The sequence below is a fragment of the Ascidiella aspersa genome, chromosome 9, assembly GCF_963924565.1.
Source record: "Ascidiella aspersa chromosome 9, kaAscAspe10.2, whole genome shotgun sequence".
NCBI classification, from domain to species: Eukaryota; Metazoa; Chordata; class Ascidiacea; order Phlebobranchia; family Ascidiidae; genus Ascidiella; species Ascidiella aspersa.
The window spans coordinates 10,606,055-10,627,750 of NC_139455.1; the positions used below are offsets into that span (position 1 = coordinate 10,606,055).

Here is a 21,696-nt window from a genome sequence, read left to right on the forward strand (position 1 = left end):
CAAAACTAAGCTAAAAAATGTTAAACTTGTAAATTAAACGACAGTTTCACAACACTTAAATTATAAGTATTTTTTTCTTCGTTTTATATTAAGTCAAATAAGGTCAATACAAATTTAATATCCAGCTCGCGTTTTCCAATCTTTACAATAATACCGCCCACGATCGACAGGCTTTGAGTTATACACACAATAAGACCTAAAAAGCAACAATACCTAAAGAAGAAAAATCTATAAAACCATAGTATTAAAACCATCACAATAAAGCCAAACACGCAGTAATATCCACGACAGTATGAAAATAACGCCTTAAACTGTAGAGAGAGAGTATAGGACTATCGGGGGTCTGGCACCGTTTTTGGCCTTGTTTAAATGGCGCAGTTAGTATTAGTCCTACTTTGGTTTTATACCGGACTGTGTTTTAATTCGACGTTGAAGTTTTTTTTTTTCGGTCCTATGGCTGGAGTCCCATATATATTATACAAACAAAATAAATGCTTTTTGCAGGAAATCTACGTGATCGGAAACAGTAAACACGCATAAAAGAGCTTTTCTTGAATGCACCCAGTTCTCGCAAAACATATTTAGTTGGAGACCACCTTGGCGCAAAATCAATGACGCTTTTAGAAAGCAACAACCATGATGATCTAAGTACAAAATATCATAAAAAGTGATTATTTGGTGGCTAGTAATTGCGCGATCACGGTTGTTGGTTTTCTTTTAAATCAAAAACGTCGTTGGTTTATTGCGTTTATTTACAGTATATTAAACAAACCATGTTTATAACTTCATAAATTTGTGCTAGTAAATAAAGTTATTTGACAAAGTACAATATACGATTCTGAGGTATTCAAAACCACTTCTGCCGTTTATAGCGGGTAATTTGAACCGCTGTAATTTCTTTTAAAATGCTTTGTTTTACCGCAGGGTGTAACGTATTTTTGTATAAATACGCCAGTGGCAAGCTAGGATAAACTACTGACGCTGTGGCGAAACATTTACATAGCTTGCTTCAAATTTGACCGTGTTGTGCGGCGTCAGCGTTTCGCAGGGCAACCAAATAACTTGCCGATAGTCTTCTCCTAATCATTATTAAGTGTCAATTAAATTATCTCCCGACAAGCAGCTAATGTGTAATGAAGTTGGCTTTGCACCAAAAAATGGTATGGGATTACTTTCGGTCAATTTTGACCAAAATCCAACAAGGGTTCGCCATGGAGTATTTGTAAAGTGAATGTAACGCATTCCTGGTAGTAGTAACTTTGCATTCTGTGCACTTACCATGCATGTGTTTTATAAAAAATAGGGCATAATTTGAAACTAGCTGACTGTGTTGCATTGCAATCACTATATACGGCCAAACAGCCTAGCATTAGTATCAGTTTTTGTTCAATTTTTTTTTTATAGTTTTACACCGCTATTTTTTGAGAAGTGTCTTCAAATGGCCATTTGAACTTTTACAATTTGAGATATAAGTTTGTTTTAGCAAATTGTTTTATAATTAATTGCCATTTGTAAATAAATTTTACATTATGAATAATCCCTATAATAAGTAAGTTAAATTTGGAAATTAAAATAAGGATTCATTATTCTAGATTTGACACCTACCATATTCGAATACCTTGGTATTCTACTTTTAACAACACCTTTTATACACTTTATAAATCGTACTAATGACATATAAAATTACAAAAACGAACCGTTTTGTTCCAAAGTCTTCTTAGGAGTATCAGCTCCAAGGGTGAAGGAGACCTTTGAATTATTCAAATTGAACATTAAAAGGTGATAAAAAAAAACACCCAACGAAATATTTTAATCGGTCTTAATATGTTAAATAGTATAATTGTAAATCATATTTTTTAAAAATGACAAGTAACTATACACAAACCGATTGGACTGGTAGTGAATCTACAATGCTGCCATCAACTTGTACCAGTAGTTGGTCGTCATTTCCACGTCCAGCGCTATTGTGCTTTAAAATGGACTTAGATGGTGACTGAAATAAATTCAATATTTGAAGCAGTTTTCACAGTTCATTTTGTTTAAAAATAATAGTAGAAAGAGCATTGCGTTTTTTAAATGGTTGTATAAAAGGAAGCCTTTAACTTAATTGAGCTAATGAATATAAAAACACTGTTTGAACAAACAAATACTTTGAAAAAGAAGTAAATCGATTATTCGGGGTGACGAAAAAATCACCATTAATAATTTGAAGTGATAAGTCGTTAACGTAATTAAAAATAAATTTTAAGCAAGATTTTTTTTTAAATTGGAGGAAATTTTGGAAGCAATGGGAAGACATGGCTCATAATAATTAAATACAAATTTATTTATGCTATTGGTTGTTTTGTTCACTTACAAAACAGCGAGTAAATGGAAATGTGTGGTGAACTCTTCGCTGTTATTACGCTTAGTTTTGGGTCGTGGCAAAAAAGATTGAGAAATACCGTCATAGAGACTTATACACAACAGTAATCTTTGTGACAGAATTTTTCAAGGCTAAAAACTACTTTTTCATTTATCATTAAAATACTAGTTACGGGTCAACTATTAAATTAAAACCTAGATTAATATATCTTATTTGTTCCTTAATTCAAGGAGACAAAATGTATGTTTTTATACTGTTTTTTTTTGTAAAAACCACAACAAACCTTCTCCTCACTTTCCGCAGACCAATTATCACTTCCTGATTCATCTTTTTTACTGTGGCCACCCAAGCCACCAGCACCATCATCTCCGTCTTTCCTTTAAAATGGCCAAAAACAACAATTAGAAAAAATTTTTTTTTTTTTAAATAAAATCTCAAGCTTACTTTTCACTTGTTCCAGCATCTTCCTCTTCCTCTTCTTGGTCTTCTTCCTCGTCTTTATCGTCTTCTTCGTCATCACTATCTTCATCATCACTTGCATCTTCATCCTCATCCTCTTCAGGGATGCTCATTGTGCGGCTTCGCACTTTAGCTGTTAACAGCTTTCTTTTGTTCTGCATTGAAAAACAATTTTTAGGAAACATGTCTTTTTTAAAAATAAATATAACTGTCCACAATTATAAAAAAATCCTTTATTTAAAGAATATTTGTCATTTTACAGACATCCTTTTTCATTTAGTTTTATGTTCTTTGCTTCCTATATGTACTTTGCCTAAACATTATTGCCTAAAACCGGTTCCGGCAACTTACCAGAGATGCAAAAATTGAGTAATTGACTGTCAATTTTGGTTTAGTTTGGTATTATAACGCTACCTTTTTCTTCTTTCCCTTCTTCCTTTTCCTCTTGTCCATAAGGCCATCACTTGACTGAGTTACAACTTGTTTGGAGGATCCAGACCCAGATGAAGAGGAAGATCGATGTCTTCTCCTTTTTGTGCTACTAAATACGGTCATTAGGGATTAGCGCAAAAAACAACAGAAGGGCTGAACAAAAATAAACGTTTAACTTTTACATACAACCTAATAATTTAGTTGGTTGATTCAAAATAACAAGGTTGCTATTAATTCCCTTAAAAACATTTCTCAGTTAAGTCACTGTATTTAAGAGTGTTAAATACAATAATCTTAAAGAGGTGAAATTCTACATACATTTTAAATCTGGTTTATAGAATAAAATTGATTCTGCCAACCTATTTTTTAAGTATAAAGTAACTATTCATTCAAAGTTTTTGTCAAAGTAAAATAGGACAAAATGTATCATAATAAGAAAAAATATAGGTCCCATTAGAAAACAATTTGCATAAATATATAAAAAAAAATCGCAAAATTTTGCACATCTACAGTCTGTATAATAATAAAAAAAATAGTATGAGTACTGTTCAAGTACGAATTCAAACGACAATAAAATCTTAAAAAAAAAAACATAACCTTATGCATTTCAAATAAAAAAGTCTGTTAGTTTAAACTTGAAAGAGCTTTATACAGCAAACGGTATTTGTTAAGATTAAACATCAGTATTTAGGATGATTTGTTAGGTTTTGCGGTCTTATGCACCTTGCATGTTTCAACTGTTGTATGTTGGAGGTTAAATTAACCTGAGTGATAAAACTATCTAGAATAAGTTAATATAAAGTTGGTTATTTGTAAAACCTGTCTTGTGGAAACAAGTTGTGGGCAGATTGTATGGTTTTCAACTCATGTGATGACAGGTGAGTTTTCATGGGTTGATACATTTGAACTTGACTTCGCCGATGAGCTTCATTTAAAAAAAAGTTTAGCATCAGTGACCTATATGTTACCAAATGTACATGTTGGACATTGTTGAAAGGAAATCTGTATGGTCAAAAACACACACAACACATCTTTATATACTATTTGCACATAAAACAGGACAACTATTAAAACTAAATTACATACGACTACATATTAGAACAATTCTAAATATTAAAAGATGAAATATTTATCAAAAAAAATGGAATCTTTTTAACATATAGAACGTAAATCATCTATTAAAAAAAATTTGGTTGAATTTTTTTAGATTGCGATATTAAATACAGGTATGTCTAAATTGGTACTTACAAGAGTAATCACCCTCACTGTACTTTTGTTGTTGGTAATTTTCAGCATCGGCTGCAGCACCCAGATTAGTAAAGTCCATTTTGAGGCAATATGGTTCTGTAAATAAAAACCCAAACAAAAAAGGCAATCATTAAAACAACCTTATAGTAAAATGATTCCAACCCGGTTAAAATAATTTTGGGAAAATACATAGTGTTTATCTGAATTGTAAAGATGCCTTCAGTTTAAAAACAATTAAAACATTTTAGGTTTTTTATCAAACCTTCAAAGACTTTCTCCATTTCCTCATTCAATGAAGTGTCCATATGAAGGGTAGGATTGTATGATCCTGTTGAAATACCTCTTTCTGCAGCTGTACTACCTGACATTCTCTAAAAACGACAATTACCATGGTTGAATTCTACTCACAATTTAGCTGAACAAAAAATATGAACCAGAAGAGTAATGTTCACAAACAATATTGTAATTCAGAAAACCTCCAAGGAAGTTATTTGAACAAAGAAAGCTAGTCTGTTCATTGTCAGATAAAGTGTCAAGTAACTATAACTCTCCTATGCAAACATCAACAGGGAGGAAAATGGCAATGCACATCTATTGTTCAAATAAAAAGTTGGTTGACAATATATCCTTTTTATTTCCAAAATAGCGACAAAACAATTCTTTGGGGGTGTCAGATACTTCCAGAAATACATATAAAAGAAAGACGGATGTGTAGTTAAAATACCACAATTTTTGATAATTTTTTAGTTTTTACTTTTTGATTAGTATTTTCATTTACTCATTTTTGGTGTTTAGTCTGGACAATCCATGACAAAGGCCTATTTCATGTGGTTTATATGCATTAGAACTGTGAAGTGAAAGGCCCTCACAATATGTTGGTCATAACAATCTTGATAAGTGACATTATATCATGATGTGCAAATCTTCTTTTCCCGATTAAATGCATTAAGTTTTCTTAAATATTGCAAGTATTGCTAGCTAAAAGTGAACAAACGTCAGGTTGTATATAGAGTTGCTTCTTATATCAACTTGTTTTATGACGTTATGTTATGACCTAAATTTGTGACACCCTATTGAATTGTTTTAAATACCTCCAACAATCATCCTAGATTTGCCCATGGTTAAGCACTCTAAGATATTAACCTTCTTTCTAAGAAGTATTTTAAATTATGTAATCATCACCAATGTTATTGGCAAAAAAAATGCTATTGGTAAAATACTTATATAATATTTAAGGGCACAAGGCATGGCAATTGCAAAATGAGGAAACGATAGGTAAAAGGTTAAGAACCATTGATTTAATGGACATCAATTAACCCTTTCCATAATTTAAAATGTATGACGTGCAATTAATGAATAACCACACATCAATTACATAAAATTTTGCATTAACTAATTTAAATATCTAAACATTATTAGTTATTTTTGTGATCAATATGCTATACCGTACCATATTTACCAAACAATATTTTAATAACATCAAAACTCCAAAGTGATGTTAATCATGATCAAAGTAAACAGAAGAAAGCATACAGTTACCAATATAAATACAAGAGTTTATTAAACCTTTCTGCGAGTAAACCTTTTATGTATTAACATACACTTAGTATTACTATGCTGTAACTATGTGATAAACTTCATTACCGTGGTGTGGTATGTGAACACCGCACCACAAGCTGATTTGATAACACATTTGTATGTGGTTTAAAGGAAGCAGACTGCCAGACACAGTAAAACTAATTTAGCCTATATTGCAATTTGTTGAATCTTAAGATTTCTTTGCTCTCAAACAACCTACCCAATGAAACAGTTGATCAACTAAAAATTACATTTATTATGTTTATCCTTTTTTTATAACTGTCATTCTGAACTGTTCAAAATAAAACAAGCACTGCATTTGACTTACTCGAATAGCACTTGCAGATTCTGCTGGTTGATGGTCCTGGTTGGACATCAAATCTTGGAAACTCAGATGGCGGTTACTTGGAATTGGACTTTTGGGTACTTGCAGGGCATCACCATCATCTTTATGACACACAAGTTTCATTAGAAACGTTAAAATATGAACAGAATATTCATGTGAAGTACGATACCTGGAGTTGCTACTTTGTTACCAGCAGACAAATTTTTCATGAAAATGTACTCATCATCATGCTTTGAAGGGAGAGATGTTTTGCCAGGTCCTACAAAACATTTAAGATACTTTATTACATTATAAAATAGTCATAGATGACAAAAATGAATAAGTTCACATATTCCACTAATTACCAGTTGTCTTTTGGTTTAAATAAGTGTTTTTCATCCTGTGGTAAAGTAGCACTGCTGGTATGCCATATATTTTGGTGGTAGGTAGCAGTGTTCAAATAATATTATATGAAGTACAGGAAAATTAACACAAGTGAATTAGAATTATTGTTGCGACCGGCACGGTTATGTTCTCTCTTTTATCGCATTAAATCAATCATCTAAAATCCATGAATTTTGAGCTTTAAGTTAAGTGAATCTAATCTTTGTAAAACCAGGTGGCATACAGGAATACAGTGATAATTAAAAGCCACTAAGTGCTATGTGACCAGAAAAAGTTGGGAACCACTGGCTTACTTGATTATAGCTTTTGTTTAGTTACATAAAGGTAAGATCAAAACAGACAAACATATAAACAGTGGTGCATAACCACTTTATTGTAGATTTAGTGTTTAGCATCATGTAAAGTAAACATACCAAAAAAAAGTTGTTTCATTGAATAGGTAAATGAACGAAATGTTACATTTTTTTCAAATCATTAAATTAATAACATATCCATGGTATATCAAATTGGTATAATTGGTGTTGAGTATTATTTGGCAACAATATAAAAACTTTGGTAGCGGTCTATAAAAGTGAACAATGTTTGCACAATACTCTTTCAGTTTTGAAAACTATGCAGTTCCCAAAACTAGTATAATTACATATAATCCTTTGGTATATTACACATAGTTTTGGCCTCCATTTGCGACAACATTTTGAACGAAATCAACAAATGTATTTTATACTCATGATGAAACAATGCAAACTTTAGTAGAAAAAAAAACACTTGAATAAAAAGTTGGGGTTGATAAACTTCATATTTGTTATTTTAAAAATGAAAAGTGAATTGGTCTAAATATAGATAAGATATTTTGTTACAGTAATGTTAATTGATGTCTGAATGTATATATAAATAATATCATTTTTTTCTTGAATATAAATGGATAAATTGTTACAAGCTATTTAATATTATGATAAAATATTGTACAAGCTAATTGTTACTTGATTACTTTGTAACACAGTGACCCCGCAGATAACCCAGACTTTCAGAGGTTAGGAACCACCGGTTTATAGCATTTAGGTGTATATATATATATATATATGTATATTTTAGGTTGATAAATTTGCTCTAAAAATGTTTAGTCGGTTGTTTTTGCAACAGCCATGATAACAATACATTTTGACTTTGTTGATTTAACCAGCATGTTACAAAACTTTGGGTATACAAGCACAAACTAGGTGTATGTGGCATGTTTACAGTTGAACAATATTGTTTTATGTTTAAAAAATGCAACATTGTCAGTAGAGGCAGTGGCACAAATTAGGTTACGCAGCTATGAATATACAGCAAACATTTACAAAACTTTTAGGTTTTAAGTTTCAACAGAACTGCATACCATCAGTTCCACTAGCCATTTTCAATGTCTTCGAAGTAGTGTTCTGGTCGTGTGCTTTCCAGATAATTCAAATTGGATAAGCTGAGATTCCGAAGTGATACTGTTGCTGTCCAAGTTGAATGTGATCTTTCTAAAAACCATATTCTTATTTACCTTATTGTTAAAATATTTAGACAGAATGTTTTGCTCTATGTAGGCATTTCTTATACTACATACACATGGTTATCTTAATGGTTTTACAGTTTAGGTAGTTATAGGCTTGTAAAAAAGGATTTTAAGGTTTCTTCAAACCTACCTTATCCGTTTTCAAAATATTTTGCTTAGTTAATCAGTAAACTAAAAATGATCTTAAACAATACCTACAATAAATTGATAAAATTTTTTGATAAAAATGCTTTGTGGTAAGACGTTTCTATAGAATATAATCACATAATTTTAAAACCATAAACAGAATATTTTTTGTTTAAAAATTGCAGATCACACTATGTAGTAAATCAAAAATATCAAGTAGATATTAAAGCCTTACACCAAAACAAAAGAGTAAAATTATGAAAAGCACACATACCTAAAAAAACACTGTAAAGCAACTTGACAAAGCACTGTAACTAAAACTCCTTGCCAAAAATGTGTCACTTTAAATAAAACCGATTTGTTATCGCTGGTGTTTTACCATTGCAGAAACAGTTTGTAAAAGTTAATGCAAATATGTAAATGGCCAATATACAACATATGATGTAATAAACTTTTACTTCTGTCATTGAAGTTCTAAGCCAGAAAATATTCATTTAAGGAAAGTAATTTCAGTAATTAATGATTTGCCTAAATGATTTTAGAGAAGAAATATTGGTGCAAACTAAAGATTCTGGATACTTAAGAATTACTCAAAATGTTTAAAATTAACTTTAAAATTACTCAAAATGGCTACAGTAAAATTGTTAAGTATCACATGTATATTAATGTTTTAGTAGGATAATAAATTTTTGATTTGTTGACTCTGCATAACTTAATTCGTAGAGAGATGGTATAAGTAAGGCCATAGCCATAAGTTCAAATCTGATGGCAGCAGTTTGTGGATTTTGCACTTGCCAATATAATAAGCACTATTTGTCCAGAAAGTGTGCTGATGCACATACTCAACCTTTGAAAAGTAATGGAAGCATAACCACATTTTAACCTATTGGAGAACTAAATATGTTGATCGGAGACAATTTATGTTAATAAATAACTTATCCACTTTTTGCTTAAGCACTAACACTATATGCTTGTACAGCTACAATTAATTGACCAAATAATAAGGGTCTTCTCAAAGGTCATTTTCAAAAAATGCATTCAATATACATCAAAGTTGAGAAGTTTATAAAAAATAATGTAGTATTTAAATCTACATATGATATATATAACAGCGTTCCTAAAATTGTTTGTGGGTTGCTTAAAACAATTTTTGTTTGCATGGACCGGAATCAGCATAAATCGTTCAAAAAAGACAGCATAAAACAAGTAGGGTTAAGAAATCTGCTGTGATTGAAATTTAGTGTTACTAATTTAAGGGAGGGAAAAGCTTTATTTTAAAAGCCCTATTTCTAAGTTCAAAATAGGCTTTCATGGACCCAAAAACAAAAATCAGTCCACTGCTCCAACTTAAGGACCCCTGGTATATTGTATACTGCAGGGTTAACCAACCTTCTAAAACAATGTTTTTTAACATTTTTAGTTACAATCGAAAGTACTAAGCAGAAGTATAACATATAACAGTGACTTCAATTACAAGCAAAAAATGACAGCAAAACATAAACATTTTTTTGGGCAAAACCAATATTAATTAATGTAACGATATGATATTCTAAAATCGGTATCTTGATAATATTTTAATAGTGTAACCCAATTGTGGGACATGCCCAATGGTTAAGACTGAAAAACCCAACAGGCCAAGACTATATATCCCAATGGGTAAAAAATGTGTTTGCCTGCAGGCTAAACGCTATTTTGAGTGACCAGATCCACCCTTATTGAAGTGCTGGCTAACTAAAGTCCATTCTTTGGTGTTAATTAGTTACTACCAATTGATAAGGTTTTGCGTATCTTTTGGGAAAAAGCTCAACCATTAAACAAATATATGCCAATTTAGAGCCAGTTAATGAAGCTATTTTAGTTGAGCAAACACACATAAAACAGATTAGTAACTGCAAAGTTTGCAGATAGAAAGCTTGACAACTAGACAGTGCTAATTACCTGTCATATATAAATGGGCGATAAAATTACTCTATACAACATTTGTATTTAATTGTACAATGACAAAATTTTTATTTCCTGTTAATATTTCATTAGGATGGGGCTACTTTTTTAACAGACATCATATTGAAGACAAATGTTATTTTTACCATGTATAAAAATTGAAACAAAAATAAATATATATATGAGTGAACCTAAATTATATACTGTATACAATATATAGGAGTGAAAAAAACTATTTGTATAAAATTGTTTAGTTTTTATTTAAATGACTTAACTAAAAAAAAGCAGTTTAAACCTACCTTTGTTCAAGTTTAAAGAAGCCACCGGTACCAATGTGTACAGCATTAAGACAAAGTTATATTTGCCGGCGCTTTGCGTCGTCTCTGCCACTCGGGAAAAGATCTTTACAACAAAAGTTAAAACCCATACAAAAAAATGAAATCTGTTCAAGTTGGAAGGGCATCAGTTTGGCAAGCAAATATCAAAATTACATTAAGCCAGTAATTGCATGTAGTTTGCTATAAAATTAGCAACAAACCTTAGAATTAAAATATATTAAATATATAGTTAAATTTTCAAATATTTTATACATTACTAGCAGGTTGTAACTGATATGCTGCAATAGGCTATATAAATTTGTGTTTGCCAAGCATATTAATCACCACCATGATAATTTCAAAGCTGCTAATGACAGAGACCAGAGATTAGTGTTAACATTCCCCATACATCAATCAATAGTCAGTCATAAATTTTGTGGGTATTATTGGACATCTTCCATGTTAGGAGTCACAAAGATTTAAGACATTTTTAACACAATAATTGTAAAAAAAATTATATTTATAATTATGTAATAACTTCATAGTTAAAACTTGGGCACAAATCATGTATATATAAATGCATTTTATTGCACACATAAAAATGTTAATTGCCAACATAGCTGAATCAAAAGTTGCTACTAACTAACATTGAATTTTGTAAAAAGTTCTTAACAAAAGTTAAAACAAGTTACCTAATGCTGCATTATTATACTATATATTTCCTGATTAATATTTTGTTTAAAAAATCGTATCAGCTAAAAACAATTGTATATCAATATACATCAGACCCTTTAAGCAATCTAGCCTATTTTGAATGTTAAAATAGCCAAAAGAACTAATTCACTCTGATTGGGCAGTTATGAAGCATATGATAGAACATACCCCAAGCAAATGACATTGTGCCCTTGCTGTGGTATGCTTCCTGTAGAAGTCACTATTATTCCATAGCTAGCTAAATGGCGCCACAAGTACCTTCGATTAAAATGTCATTAGAGGAAGTGTTGATACTTTATCACAAAGCAGTAGAATGAGAATGAAACTACAATAGTTTTTGCACTGTGTATAGAAATGGTAAAAGAAATATAAGCTGCTCAACATCCAGTATTTAGATATAGTGTATTTTATATAATAATTGTTAAAACTTTGTAAATACTTTTTAGACTTGCATGAAAAATGTTTATAATAGTTCTCAATGTTGGAAATTAATTGCATCCAAATTGTGTTGTTAATGAATAATGCATCCAACAGGTTAACATCAACATCCCTAAACAGTCGAGCAGATCATCGCAACCGAACGGACATTGAAATATATTATAATCAAAACTGAGTAATGTGAAACTATCTAATACAGGTCATCTGCAATGACATTTAGTTAAAGGTTAAAATACTCATCCTTATTTGCGTATTGAAATAACAGAAATAAAACAAGATTTTGCCTGATGTTTTGTGCAGTGCTTCTAATTATATGTTTTATTGTGTTCAGAAACTCTTTATTAGCTTCAAATTGTTTTTTTTACCTAATCAATGGTGTTATTATCAAATCAATATTACATTAGTACAGGTATTTATCAACATAAAATTACATAATAAAACTAATATGTCACATGAGATAGCAAAACATAATATTGAAACCAGACTTAATGTTTTTCTCCATAGTTCCAAGTTTTACTTAGGGGTCATTCCATGGCTACTGGTACAGTGGTGGCACCCTATGTCATAGATTTTTTTAAAATTTTATATGTATAATCTCTCTGCAATTCTATGAAGAGTGATACCAATTTTACCGAAATTGGTCAAGTACTTTTTGAGATATCAGCGACTGAAAATTGGCCCTTTTTAGGCTTTTTCGTGATCGCTCATGCTTAAAATTTAACTGCAAATTTTGTTTGACCTATTATGAAAGTGTTTTAAATGGTAACTAAAAAATTCCAATGCATATCAGTTCTTCAAAGTAAGCAGATTCTAAAAGGATATATTGTTGTTTGTTTTTGTATCAGTACAGGCCACCAAGTGGCTAGTTTCACACATGACTATTTGTGATCAGTCATGCATGACAAAACTTTGATCGGTTATAGCGAAAAATACTCCACTTCGATTTTTCTGCAACTTAGCTTAAATGAAAGGTAATTTTGTTGGCTTTCTAGCTTCCAAATATGAAGTGGGATATTTAAGTAGAAATTACAAAATTTCATTGCTTTGTGATAGATTGCGAAAAAGCTTTATGACGCACTATTATAATGTATAATTATGAAATGTGATTGTCTGGTGCTTCCAAGAAGTCAAAAAACTTATAGAAATCTGCTGGTACAGCAATGCACACTAGAAGCCAATACATAGACCAATAATTTTAATCAATGTATGGCAAAATTGCTATTAATTGTAATGTTTTGCGACTGAAAACTTTATGCACAGCCAGCGCACAATACTACTTATACTAACACAGAGGAGGATTCTATACGATGACAAAGAGAAAGATTATACGATTTCAAGTACAAGTATATATGTATATTGGAAGACATCTCATATTCAAGTAACAGACTACCAAGAGCTTAAATCTTTAGCAATGTTATTGCAAAGCACTGCCCCTCATTCAGTTACACCAGGGGCAGGAACCTTTTTAACTAAGGGAGCCATAATAGTCAAATATTCTTTTGTGTTTTCATGAGAACCACAAACATCTAGCTATATGTTGGCAAAAACTAGTAAATTGTGCAAGGCCATTTATTTTGTTCTCATTTGAAGGACAGAACATAATGTGCATTAAATTTAATTAGTTAGGTTTGCACAAATTTGATTACGGAGTTCGGTTAAAAGAATTGGGCCTTTCGAATATAAAGAGATTCGCCAAAAGAAGGAAAAAAAACGCAATTTTATTCAGATCATGCTGACAAATGATAGCTTACATTTATCTGCAAGCAAGATTCTTTTATCAAAAAAGCCATATGGCCTTACCAAAAGAACCATACATAACTCAGGTTCCCGACCCCTGAGTTCACAATATTAACTGTACAGTATGTTCTAAACAGCCATTATTACTAAGTACTAATTAATAATACATCTAAAGATCTAACACTCATTAAGGTTGAAAGTTGGTGGAAATAAGCTTCGGTGTGATTTCAAATCAGGACTGAAACTAGCTGCAATTCATACTGCCTCAAGTTACAAAAACTTATAAAGATGTGTGGGACCAGTCACGCCACTTTTTTAAAATCAGACTTGGAGATGTGGTATTGTCCTCTTAATGTTAACAAAACATGACATGCAATGTGGCATAAAACATGATCAAATGGAAAAAAGTATTGGTCCTGCTTTTGAGGCCAGTAATATGTGTTTTTGTTGCCAAACTTTTTCAACTATTAGTTTTGAAGTGATTCCGAAGGACATGAAATCAGTTTCTTCCCATTTGCAAGATAGGTTTTAGTCTGGGCTGACTTTGAAAGGTACTATACTACACTATTTGAACCACTGAATGATGGAGTTATACGACATAAGGACAAGTTGTGACCTTGAATTTGCTGCGCAATCTAAAATTTGTAAAAGCACTACACCACCTTAAATGCCAATGCTTTCTCCTGTTGCTTATGATTCACAAGTTTGTATATGAGCATGACTGGTACATGGGCTGCATAGTCTCTATTGCTAAAGATGATGGTATATATGTCAAGTTGTTACTACATGCATCCAAAAAGACCTGCTCAATCATATTACTGGCCTCAAAGGCAAGACCAATATTTTTTCCATTGGACCATGTTTTGTGCCAGATTGAATGTCCTGTTTTGTTAACATCAAGAGGACAATACCAAATCTCCAAGTCTGATGGAAGCCTGTTTTTTTAAAAGTGGTGTGACTGGTCTCACACATCTTTATAAGTTTTTGTAACTTGAAGCAGAGTGAATTGCAGCTAGTTTCAGTCATGATTTATAATCAAACCAAAGTTTATTTCCACCAAATTTTCAACCTTAATAAGTGATAGATCTTTAGATGCATTATTAGTTATTACTTAGTACTAAGGGTTACTTGGAACATATGGTGCAGTAAGGGCGGTGCTTTGCAATAACATTGCGAAAGATTTAAGCTCTTGGTAGTATGTTACTTGAATATGAGGTGTCTTCCAATATACATATATACTTGTACTTAACATTGTATAGTATATTTCTCTTTGTCATCGTATAGAATCCTCCTCTGTTAGTATAAGTAGTATTGTGCGCTGATTGTGCATAAAGTTTTCAGTCACAAATCATTAAAATTATTGGCAATTTTCGCATACATTGAGTGAAATTATTTGTCTATGTATTGGCTTCTAGTGTGCATTTCTGTACCAGCAGACTTCTATCAGTTTTTTTGACTTCCTGGAAGCACCAGACAATCACATTTCATAATTATACATTATAATAGTGCGTCATAAAGCTTTTTCGCAATCTATTACAAAGCAATGAAATTTTGTAATTTCTACTCAAATATCCCACTTCATATTTGGAGGGTAGAAAGCCAGCAAAATTACCTTTCATTTAAGCTAAGTTGCAGAAAAATCGAAGTAGAGTATTTTTCGCTATAACCGATCAAAGTTTTGTCATGCATGACTGATCACAAATAATCATGTGTGAAACTAGCCACTTGGTGGCCTGTAGTGATGCAAAAACAAAAAACAATATATCTTTTTAGAATCTGCTTACTTCGGAGAACTGATATGCATTGAAATTTTTAAGTTACCATTTAAAACACCTTCATAATAGGTCAAACAAAATTTTCAGTTAAATTTTATGCATGAGCGATCAGGAAAAAGCCTAAAAAGGGCCAATTTTCAGTCGCTGATATCTCAAAAAGTACTTGACCAATTTCGGTAAAATTGGTATCACTTTTCATAGAATTGCAGGGAGATTCTACAAATAAAATTAAAAAAAAATCTATGACATATTGTGCCACCACTGTACCAGTAGCAATGGAATGACCCTTAGGTAGAAATAATTTCACATCATAATAGTATCGATATTTTTAAAGAAATGATACTTTGGCAAAAAAAAGAATATTGTTCACCCTTTGGTTACAGATTTACTCCCTGATTAAATTAAAAACATAAAAAAGGACCATTTGGTTATGTTGACTAAGATTAAAGATTACATTTATATAGTTGGCAAAAAATTCAATTGGCTATTCTAAACACAAACATTTTCCGACCCATTAATTAATTAAGAGTTTTTTTAAATAATATAGAAGTTGTGCTTGTGACCAACACTGAACTTATGGCAGGTACACCTGAGATTTTTAAAGGCAATTTACCTGCAAACCAATGTTAGTAAACCACCCTAATTTAAAAAAAGGATTGTGGTAGGATTCCAGAAATCCGATATTCTTAATTACACACCTACACACCAAAAAAATTGACACTGCAAACCTCAGATGTTTGTGAAACCTGACATGAAATGTCTTCTGAATTGTGATTGTGTTAGGTTGGTGCAAACCTACCAATTTTAGTTGTCAGTAAGATCGGTAAATTAACCTCAAAAATCTGTTTCACCAATTCAATAAAAGTGGTTCAATATTATGCAAGATGTGTGGAAACTAGCTAGGATCGTGTTTTTTAAACTTTTTTAAATAGCGCACCACTTTCTAAAAAAAATATTATGTGATTAGTAATAGCCAGTGTTTCCTCTGTCCGAAGGTGTGCAATTGTGCATATTTGCGCAGTACCACCAAACAATTTGGTAAAAAAATTGCTTCTGTGCACTTGCAAAGTGAGATATCGATACATATTCAGCAATAAACCATGACAAAACTTATAAACGCAATATTCTACTAAAGTTGTTTCTCTTTCATAATTTTGTTTAATTGAATGTGTCATAATTATTGTTATATTTCAATGAAAAATGTTTATCTGCATTTTTATGGGTTTTTTTTCGCAATGTACATTCTATCATGTTTTACAGAGTGGCTTACGTTGTGACCTTTAGGTCTTTCGTCACCCTGAATGTCAATAGCTTTGTTTCTTTGCGTACCTTTTCCAAACCATTACATATGTCGAAATACAATATCTATCTAACTTATCAACATTTGTAAAACATCAAAATAAAGGCTTATTTTTGTAAATGAAAAGTTTAGTTTAATTTTGGTAATGGTCTAGAATCCTAACGCTGGTCTAGAATCCTAACACATTTCCGTCTGAGTGTTTATATTGCTAAGATTATTTTGGTTAGGGTGCCAGTTAGCATTTGGGTTTGGATAAGTCGTATTAGTATATGTATTTCTTTCTTGCAATTTTAATTGTGACAACTCATTTCCTTGCAGTAACATAAAGTGGTAGGATTGTAGGCCAGTGCCATTTTTTTACTAAATCACAAAGTTTGTTCTTTGTTTAGTACTCTGCCAAATCAGCCTTGAAATATTCATGCTCACTCGAGAAAACATTATTGCAGAATAAAAAATATTAGGGTGAACAGTGGTGATTATCCTTTTAATAACAAAGTCATGAAAAATAATTGCTTCAAAAGTAATTGCTTAAAAAACTAAACTTGCGAGTTAAAAAAAAAACAGATTTGTCACTCGTCTAGAATCTTAGCATTTAAATGAATATTGAATGAAAGCATGAAGTTCTTGGTTAGGTGTGGGGTAGCATTTGGGTTCAGGTGAGTATTTTCAATTTTGATGACTGGTTTTGTAACTGTTTGTAAAAAAAAACAAAAAAGTGGTAGGATTGTAGACCAGCGCATAGGTTTTTAACAGCACAATCTGGTCTAGAAACCTACCACAACAAACATTTGTTTTAGGGTGCTGGTTAGCGTTTGGGTAGGGTAAGCAATATTATTAAATTATAATACCTGAGCTACCCGAGACCCAAACACTAACCGACACCCTAACCCAAATATTGTGCGTTGCTTTAATAATTTTTTAACGGTGTGATACGATTCTATACCAGCGCCCAATACATTCCTAGCTTGAATATATTTGCTGCTTAAATCGAGTTCTCAGTTTGGTACCAGTGTTTGAAAGGCGAACCTACTTTTTTTCAAGGTTACATTGATAGAACTATAAACGTATGCTGTACTATAACTTACCACAGTAGTCACACAAATGCAGAACTTTGAAAAACGCACGTCTTAAGTGTTCACCAATCGTTTATCAATTAAAGTCAATGCATAAATACGAACACCTACAGCTTGTAAAAGCAAGGCTCATTCAGTGAGTAATTGTAACTTGTAACGAGTAAAGTTGTTTACAAATACAATTGGGTAAAATTTAACTCATTAGCTCCACCAACGGACAATTATTTTTACACAACGCGAGGCGACGCACCTAGCGATAGTAATTAATTATAAGTTTTTCGTTAGTTATAAAAAACCAATAACATAAAACAAGCATATGCAACTACAGAGGTAAATCTAATAAAATTTTAAGATAACAAATTAGATTTGACGTGTTTTTCTAATCAGTACTCTATGATAGCATAATATGCTCTTCAGACTGTAAAAATTTATCAGTCATTCCAACGAAGAGCCTACAAGCAATTCACAAATTAGATTAGAATTAGCCACATTTTGCTCTAATTTATTGAATTAAACTAAATTATCTAGTTGTCCAAGTCAGCACAAAGGCTGAGGTTCTAAACCAGTGGGACATTTACCCCAGGATGAAATTTGTCGAAATAAAGCATATTTTAGTTAAGGGTAAAATTGCGTGGTGTAAAATATTGTCTCAAGTTATGCGCAGAGCCCAATTCAAAACTTAAACATTGCAGGTATTTTTCACAAGCGAAAAAAACTGAACCTACAGGTTTTAATATTACGTCACACGGCGCTTTGTGCGCTCTGTGTTATTTATTACGAGTAGCCTAGTGTTCATTAAAATACCAGAATGTGAAGTGTATTACTAATAATCTGGTACTAAGAGGCAGGGCTGCGGAGTCGGACTCGGGACTCGAGGAGTCGGTTTGTTTTTGTGAGTGAATGAATTATACGACACCCCCTAGTGGATTGCTGAATATTCACGTTATTTCAGTTACGTAAATTAGTGTAATATAGGCTGTAGAGTCCGGGCCGGACTCAAGACTCGATAAAATCGCACATTTGACCGGAGTCGGACTCGGGACTCGGGTTTATTTTTTTGGCCGGAGTCGGACTCGGGTTATTTTTACCCGAATCCGCAGCCCTGCTAAGAGGCTGCAAAGTCTACAAAGATACTATTCCTTCTAGGTTCTGATTTTCTTACGGGGAAATTGAGCAATCGCAAGCAACGCCAGAATGAATCGCAAGCAACGTTAAGGCTGGTTCACACTAGACGCGTCTAGCGTTAACGTAAAGCGTTTTTAAAAAGCCAAATTTGAAAATTTAGGCTTTTTTTAAACCTCTTTGGATTTTATTTTTTCAAAAAAAAATCCAAATGAAATTTGGCTCTTTTAGGCTTTTTTCGTTTTGTTCAAAACTGTCATGAGTGTTATGTTAAGAAGATATCAAACTAACGCAAAACGAGAAAAAATTGCCAAGAAAAATTTACAAAAAGAGAAAAAAATTTTCAAGAAAAATTTTCAAAAAAAGAAAAAAATTAAGAAAATTTTCCACAAAAAGAGAAATTCAATGTACCAGCATGACCATTTATTGCATTTATTTAGGAAAAACATAGGCTTGTTAGAGTTTGTAGTAGATTTGGCTTTTTTTGGCCTTTTTTTATTTTTTATATCTGGCAACCCTGTAGCCAATTGCTTTCCGCATTTCACAGCTCATTCTACCATATGCTTCGTACTGAAAACGTATTACTGATTAGCGGCTTGAAGGCGCTCGTCTAGAATCCTACCACAACGAACATTATTTTGGTTAGGGTGCCGGTTAGCGTTTGGGTTTGGGTGAGTCCAGTAATAGTGTTAAACAATATTACTTGACCTACCCACACCCAAACACTAACCGACACCCTAACCCACATATTATGCATTGCTTAATAATCATTTCAACGTTGTGGTAGGATTCTAGACCAGCGCCCAATTATCTACTGAGTGGATTGTCTTTGCCTAGAGTACAAGAAGTTAAGGACAGGTATTCTAGCGGCCTGTCCTCTGGAGTTAGATAACAACTTGTAAGGGAATAAGGCAGCCGTCGGCTCTCGTCTTCAGAGCCAGCAGCCATCTTATACCCTAGCTACACACCATCCCTACGCTAAACTTAAAAATCAATGTAATGTATATCATAACCAAACGTAATATTAACTACAACGTTTGTGACGTAACAATACATGACAATTGAAGGTGTGACATGCCTGTGATCGACTGTTGTGGCCACTGGCCATGTCCCCTGAGGCCACGCCCTACGCCAATAGTCGTCGGACCGAACGAATTGCTAGGATGAATCACAAAATTCCTCAGAATCAATTGCTAGGGTCAATCAAAAATATCGTTGGGATGAATAACTAAGAACACAAAGTTCGTCAGAATCTAACGCTAGAGTCTCAATAATCGCTAAATTGAATTACAAGGTTCGTCACTGTGAAAACGCTAGGAGCAACCACAAGAATCGCTAGGATAAACGCAAATATTGCTAGAACCAATCGTAAGGCTTAATGCTAAGAATTGAACGATTCAAACACAAGGGTCGCAAGGATCTATCACAAACAGCACTAATAGCCATCACAAAAAGCGCAAGAATCCCTAGGATCTAACGCAAAGATTACTTGGATCAATCGCAATGACCGCAATTATGACTGATAATAATTACAAGGATTGCTAAGAGCAATCGCAAGAATAGCTATGGGGCCACTAAACACAAACACAAAGTCGCAAGGGTCACTATGTAGGAACAATCGGAAAGACCACCAAATTTGCTTAGATCAATCGCAAGGACAGCACTGATAGCTAGAATCATCCACAAGTTTCTATGTGATCAGTACCAAGAATTGCAAGGATCAATCCTAATGATCAAGGACCGCATCGACAGCTATGGAACCAGAAGCAAGGTCGCTTCAATCAAACGCAAGGATTGCTAAGATCAGTCACAAGAACCGGTAGGATCATTAGGATCAATTAAAATTACAGCAAGGATCGCTGTGCGATTAATTCTAGCGATATACTTACTCGCCATGTGACCTATATCCTTGTGATCCTGAATATTTAGATGCACCCTTTATCTAGATCAGAGCTTTTAACTTTTTAACAATTTTTTTTTAGTTTTTTCAGTTGCCCGCGGCACCCCTGGAAACCTTCCATGGCGAACCGCTTGCGGAAGACGCTGGACTGGTTGTACGTTTACCACAAGCTATAAACTGATGACTTTAAAGAAACAACATGCATTCATTTTTGGGTACATCTGTTAAATTTGTAACAATACTGAAACAGAAAAGGGATTATAATTATCATGCTCATTCAAACCCAACGAAGTGTTATTCTTGTAAATGTGAAATTATAACCCGAAAGTTGAACTTCAAATACATAAAAAGAGATTCTTTCTTGTTTTTTGCCACTTGTTATGGTTATTCAAAATTTTGTTTGTGTTAATGTAGGTCAGTGGTTCTCAACCTGTGGTACGCGTACCACTATGGTACGTAAAGTCATTTTTGGTGGTGTTTTTAATTAAAATTACAGTTTTACTAAAAGGTTAAGCATTTTTTCTATTGTAATAAACTGTACATTCATCGTAATGATTGTATAGTTAAATATTTTATGCCTCATCAATGACAGGAATTATTATCTTTCCGGAAAATAGTTGTGCAAATTTATTTTATGACATTATAGCAAAACAACAAAGAATCACAAAACTTGACTACCGGTATCTTGCAAAGTTCAAAATAGGAAACTTTTTCGAAAGTAGTGGGCCGCGTTTGTTTCTAAATTTCCGGGCTAACTAAAAAGCTAATCCGCCCTTGTTAATAATCCTATCTATACATTTTAAGTAAAGTTAAGTTTTTTGATAATTTGTTGGTACGCAACAAGACCATAAAACCTCGAGGTGGTACGCGGTGTTAAAAAGGTTGAGAACCACTGATGTAG

General features: G+C 32.6%; 1 protein-coding gene across 3 annotated transcripts in view; it reads right to left on the minus strand.

Moving 5' to 3' along the window:
- Positions 1-10,951, minus strand: part of LOC146132952 (band 3 anion transport protein-like) — a 40,126-nt gene extending 29,175 nt beyond the window's left edge. For 2 of the 3 annotated variants that reach the window (XM_083397522.1, XM_083397520.1), the window contains exons 1-12: positions 10,719-10,951; positions 8,188-8,317; positions 6,598-6,687; positions 6,411-6,529; positions 4,767-4,875; positions 4,505-4,600; positions 4,076-4,181; positions 3,239-3,365; positions 2,810-2,979; positions 2,649-2,742; positions 1,886-1,993; positions 1,698-1,749 (exon numbers count right to left, since the gene is read on the minus strand). In XM_083397522.1, the coding sequence (XP_083253648.1) occupies positions 1,698-1,749; positions 1,886-1,993; positions 2,649-2,742; positions 2,810-2,979; positions 3,239-3,365; positions 4,076-4,181; positions 4,505-4,600; positions 4,767-4,875; positions 6,411-6,529; positions 6,598-6,687; positions 8,188-8,206 (1,090 nt within the window). In that variant the 5' untranslated portion in view covers positions 8,207-8,317; positions 10,719-10,951. The remainder of the gene's footprint in view (positions 1-1,697; positions 1,750-1,885; positions 1,994-2,648; positions 2,743-2,809; positions 2,980-3,238; positions 3,366-4,075; positions 4,182-4,504; positions 4,601-4,766; positions 4,876-6,410; positions 6,530-6,597; positions 6,688-8,187; positions 8,318-10,718) is intronic. The other variant, XM_083397521.1, reaches the window with a different exon arrangement.
- Between the last annotated feature and the right edge of the window lie 10,745 nt (positions 10,952-21,696).